General features: G+C 33.1%; 1 protein-coding gene across 1 annotated transcript; it reads right to left on the bottom strand.

Annotated features, from left to right (window-relative positions):
* Positions 1 to 1,042: 1,042 nt before the first annotated feature.
* Positions 1,043 to 5,354, bottom strand: LOC132611100 (cyclin-U4-1-like). Its single transcript, XM_060325512.1, has 2 exons — positions 4,819 to 5,354; positions 1,043 to 1,513 (listed from the first exon to the last, which is right to left on the bottom strand). Exons 1-2 carry the CDS (start codon positions 5,277 to 5,279, stop codon positions 1,243 to 1,245), a joined length of 732 nt encoding a protein of 243 aa, XP_060181495.1. The 5' UTR covers positions 5,280 to 5,354; the 3' UTR covers positions 1,043 to 1,242.
* Between the last annotated feature and the right edge of the window lie 389 nt (positions 5,355 to 5,743).

Here is a 5,743-nt window from a genome sequence, read left to right as displayed (position 1 = left end):
ATATCAAATATATTAACTTTCAACGTCAATTGGCCACCAGGCACGAGCTCCTGCAATTACACATCAACTTTGATGCACAAAATTTACTCACTCTATTGCTTACAAATCCTTATAACTCCACACCTATCTTTGATGATTGCAGGTACCTCCTGAGCATGCTGCAGGATTGACAACTCGCGTTCATGTGTGCAGGGAGTAGAACTCTGTTGCAGATCAATAGCACGTTTTGGTACCACTTTGACAGGTAATGGCATTAGGATCTTTAAGCAACCTCCTCTTTATGTAAACGATCTCTTTAAAGCAGATCAGGAAGGCATCTTACAAACGAGAGCTATCAACTTAGCTACAATGTCAAGCCAAGGAATTTCTTCATCTTTTTTTAATCTGAACTTTTGTAACAAAACATCAATAGCTAGCAATATGCTAGCCATTGATGCAACCAACTTGTATAATGTTGGACCTACTAATGGCTCCCCTGTACTTTTGACTAATAATAAGTTCTTTTCTACCAGAAAAAAAAAAAAACCTTTCAACGTCTAAAGTTAAAAAAAAAACTATTTACATGGTATAGGCAAGCAAAGCGTTCTACCTTTTGATTAGAATATTTCAAAGAAAAAGTAGCAACAGACGAGAACTTTAAGATTTCACTTTATGCTCACAAAATACAGATACCCACTTCTACTTTGGGCTTGATTTTAGTTGATCGTTTTGATTCTGCAAACTAGACGGAATCTCAGGACTAATAATAGATCATTAACCCAGCATCTCAAATTAATCCAGCTACTGAAATTAATTGAGGAAAGGTTTATAAAGGGAAACTTACGTAAATGTACCCTTCCGCCATCTACATGGCCGAAGTGTATACACTACCTACAAACTTCGGCTATATATGCTAAGGTATGTATATTATATGTATTGGTATGTATATGTTGTGTATATGTATGTATAGTATATGTATACTACCTATATATTGTGTACATATTTTGTAAACTAGATAACTGAATGGTATTTGACTGTAATTTTCCCAGGCTGAAAAGTCCGATTTTGTATCAAAACTCAATAAGAAAAAGTTCAAAAATGGAACATCAAGAGTCCACAAAGCTGCAACTTAATGCTTGTTTACAAGTTACAAACTTGATAAGGCCAAGGAGTATAGAATCTTGACCTTCTTCATTAAGCAATTCAGTCCTCAGTGGTGACAAAATTTAGTTCAATAATTTTATTTTATTTTTTAAATTTTTGTCAAACGGCTAATTCATGGTGTTGATGAGTGGATTCATCCTCATTGATGCAACAATGTTGGTTCACATTTCTGCCAATTTTGAGAGGCATTGGGATGGCTGGTGTTTCTAGCAGCAACATCTCTGTCTGTAGATAAGAGCAGTAGGTGTGGAATGTTGAGGGAGTCACGTTTAATTGAAATCCTATCCCAAATAAGAAGTCCACTTCTAGTAGGTTCATTTCTGTTGTGCTTATTCCTCCAACTTTTGCATAGTAAGCATTGTTGTAAAATCTGCCAAAAACAAAATTAGGAGGAAAAAAAAACAAGACTAACATTTTTCAACTTTCAAGTAATTCACTAAGAGCCACTCTAGACTACGCAATTAATTTATAACAATTGAAATATTTATCGCCAAGGGTGAAAGGCTACAGGGGGTCGTAAGTACCCCTCCATGCATTTTTAACCGGAGGTCTCGAGTTTGAGCACTGATAATGAAGTCTTCTTTGATAGAGAGCATTTTCTCCCGAAGTGGGACTTCTCAAAGAGAATTCAAATTAGTCAGGTCCTAATTAAATAGAGTATCTGAAGGGTATAAAAAACCAAAAAAAAAAAAAAAAACGATTGAAAGATTTACTCTCCCTAACTTTAATTTATTCTTCCTCTGTCCCCAAATAAATGACATACTTATACCGTGAGAACTTGCAACATAATCTGAATATATGAGTAAACAACTTTTGAGTTAAGGTGGTATTCAATTTTTTAGGTAAAACTTCTTAGTATCTTAAATCATAATTTAATATTTAAAATATAGTTTAAAAACATGTTTGATAATTGTAACAAAAAAGAATTGTCTAAATTGTTAAATTGAATAATGTCATGTAAAATAGTCCTGGTAGGGATAGTACTATTTTGTCCTCTTAGATATATTGTTGGCGTGGTGGGGGCAGGTGCAAGATGTGGTGGAGGAGGATCACTGATTGTAAACTTCACATCAAGGAATTGAGTCGAAAGCTACTGAAGCATGAGTACGTAGCATTACGTACTAGTTGTGATTTGTGACAATAACAAGAGTTAAATGACAGCTAATTCGACAAGTCTCGATAATGCCATTCTAAATCAAGCTTTCAGATCTGCAACACTCACGCAAATCATTTTTTTGATTTTAAAAGAACAGAAACCAAAGGAACAAGTCAAAGCTGCAGCTAGCATTACAGTTTCCTTATAACCATTTAGTATTGAAAACACATCAGCTCCGCTAATTTAGATTCGCACCGTGTTAGGTTTATTAGAGACAAAAGTACTTCCTACCAAATGTTTCTCTATTTTTGAAATTCGAATCCGAAATATCTAATTAAGAGTGTAGAAATTGCATTCATCTCACCGTACTCCTTAGTAAGTAACATGCCATATTATTTCAGCATGCAAATTAAACTTCTAGGGGACAATCTCAGAAACAGACTATTTCGGCGAACCAGTCGTCAGTATAGATTGGTGGCAAATTCAATTAGGAAAAGCTTGCATTTCATAATAAGAGTCAATTTTGAACTAGAAATCGGATCTATCAAGTATCAATTCATTACATATTTAGATTTTAACTTTAATAATAATTTTACATAAATCATACTATAGAGTCCAACTCAGTGAGTGCGCGCGCACATATATATATATATGCTAGATATTACCAAGTGTATATGTAGAGGACGTCATTATCACTCGATATACTGCCCCTAACCTAGAAGTTGTATTTTCATTTTGTTTCTTTCACGTGTAGAATTCAACGCTAAAATGTCGTGAGGGACAGCAGACAAAAGACACCACATCTTAGGTGATTTTGTCTAGATTTGAAACATGGACATTTCGAAAATTCAAGTACTTATAAATTACTACTTCTTTGACAGTGCTTTTGCTTCAGGACGGCGTTGCAACTTGGTATTTAAATGCATGTTTCTACAACTAATATATATGACATTTGCGCGCCTTGTACGCAATTTTGTCTATTCACTCGGGGATTTCTTGTGTATGTTAGTCATAACCCACAGATTTTTTTAAGTATAATTCACCTCCATAAGTAAATATGAAGTTCACTGGGTAGACATGTTAAATTGTATTCCCTCCGTCCTTATTTAAGTGTCATACTTTCCTTTTTGGTATGTTTAAAAAATAATGTCTCTTTCTATATTTAGTAAGTTGACAATTCAATAATCCTACAAGGCAAGTTTAAAGCCACAAGATTCAAAGAATATTTTAGTACATTACACACATCTTTAATTTAGGACCACAAGATTTAAAAGTCTCTTTTTAATTCTTAAACTTTTTGTCAAATCAAACTCAGACACTTAAATTGAGACGGAAGGAGTACTAATCTTCTTAGGAGTTTAGCATTTATATATACACTAATAATTTAAATATGTTTTACACTATCAGGTTACTTAATTACTTTAAGAATAATTATGCCTTTTATTTTATTTTATATAATATTAATGCTGGCTCCTCTACTACTTCACTAGGTATCTGTTATACCAGTACAAGTATCGGATAACTCTTCTTATAAGGCCGATGAGAAAATATCATCAAGTGATTTTGGCCTTCAATGATCTTCACCCACTTCATTAACCACTAAATCACAATTTTTAATGCACTTTAAAGGTGATTATCTATAATGAATGGAATTATTATTTTTTCTTCTCAAAACAAGGCAATAAAGTAACATTATATAACAAATTACTAGTTATACACGTATATGTATAAAATTTTCATTTACACGGTCACTATAGTAAGATAGTTCCTTTTCTTACACACTACCGATTTGTTTAACGAATTTATTATTTAAGGTCAACGAAAGTTCGATTAGTAAGTTACCCAATTATGTCAACGCAAGATACATGCTTAGAAACTACTCTTTCGCAAGAGCTTTCATACTAACACGAGTTTCAATCCAATGGTGTTCATCAATTTTATTGCCCAGCCCAAAATAATTAAAATGATACTTTCACTAATTTGTAAATGTAAAAGTTTTGTCAGAAACTAGTGAAATTACAGTAGGAGTCTACCTGTAATTCTGTATAGAGCATTCGGAAATACAGTCCATTAAGAGTTATAAATCAAATCGTTAAGATCGAGAGAGCAAATTTAAGTTCTTTTTAAAAGTATCTACTTTCCAACCCGTTCAATTATTATAGTCATCATCCTATCTGGCAGATGACCTGTTATACTACTGACATTAAAAGTAAAAAAAAAATTAAAATTTTTGATCTTGAATATGTCATATCATATTGGTATGGCTTTAAAAATATGTTACAAAACATAAAATGAGAAGTTTAAAGTGATTTCTTTTCATAGAGATATGGGTAAAAATATGTTGCAAAACATAAAATGAGAAGTTTAAAGTGATTTTTTTTCATAGAGATATGGGAAGCAAGAACTCTGCAAATTCTCTTAGCTCTCTTCTTTTTTGTGCATATGTATAACGTGTTTGCTAAGACTTAGCTAAAGTCGTAGCTAATATGTCTAGGATGTTAAATGAATTTAATTTATACACATGTATAAAAGAAAATTTTGAAAATGGCAACAAAACAAAGGGGGCGAAGAGAACTCACATATCATCCATGAATTTAGCAGAAACCAAGACACTAGTGATGAGCAACCGATGAACATTGAAAGAATTGATTGGCAACAATGGTTGTCTCTGTGAAAACCGATCAAGATAAATATATGCCACAATAAAACAAGAAGGACTACAATTGGCATATTTGAATATCCTTTCCAAATAACTCAAAACAGAAATTGTAGGCCTAGTAAGTCCATGAAACATAGAGATTTTTTGTGCACTAAATCTACGGCTGAGATCATTTGTTTCTGCCACTCTTTCAAGAACAGAGGCCATGAAATTTACAACTCTAGGCATGTCCTGATCACAACTTTCTATTTCAGACATTGATTTAATTTGATCAGAAAAAATAATTGGAACAGAGGTCTGATAATTCTCTGTACCTCTCTTCTTCTTTTTTTTGTGCAGATATATAATGTGTTTTTTTGTGTGTGCGAAAGAGAGAAGCATGAGGAGAAGTTGGGTTGTAAATTAGCTGTTAGGATTGACTAGGGGAGTAAATGTGAACTATCTTATCTTTTGTGGTGTTCTTTTACTTTTATTTATATAGGAATAATAACCAAATCGTCGGTTGTGATAAAAGTCTAATAATGTTACTGTGACAGTGACTTCAAATTACAACAATTATGAGGTAATGCTCTGTAATGGGTTAGGGCCTAGGGGTATTGAAGTGGCATGCACAAGACGTCCATCTCATTAAAATTTAGTGTCATTTAGGTTCGGATGTCTACTTGGGATAACTTTAATGGAGGAGGAGTATATTTGAACCAATAATAAAATGGCTGAGGTATATTTAGATTCAAAGTATAACGAGGTGTATATTTGACCCTTTTCCGATAGTATCGAGGGTACATTTGGTCCTTTTCCGAAAATATAACGTGAAAATATGGTTTTACTATTGAACCCGGTGCATA

The sequence above is a fragment of the Lycium barbarum genome, chromosome 9 (genome assembly GCF_019175385.1).
Source record: "Lycium barbarum isolate Lr01 chromosome 9, ASM1917538v2, whole genome shotgun sequence".
NCBI classification, from domain to species: Eukaryota; Viridiplantae; Streptophyta; class Magnoliopsida; order Solanales; family Solanaceae; genus Lycium; species Lycium barbarum.
The sequence above is the reverse complement of the archived record's forward strand: the minus strand, read 5'-3'. Positions and strand labels throughout refer to the sequence as shown.

Excerpts from the sequence above, each read along its gene's own strand:
- LOC132611100 (XM_060325512.1), bottom strand. The coding sequence starts at position 5,279 with ATGCTTCTCTCTTTCGCACACACAAAAAAACACATTATATATCTGCAC. Across the intron at positions 1,514-4,818 it reads GCTAAATTCATGGATGATAT|ATTTTACAACAATGCTTACT; the intron begins GTGAGTTCTCTT and ends TGTTTTTGGCAG.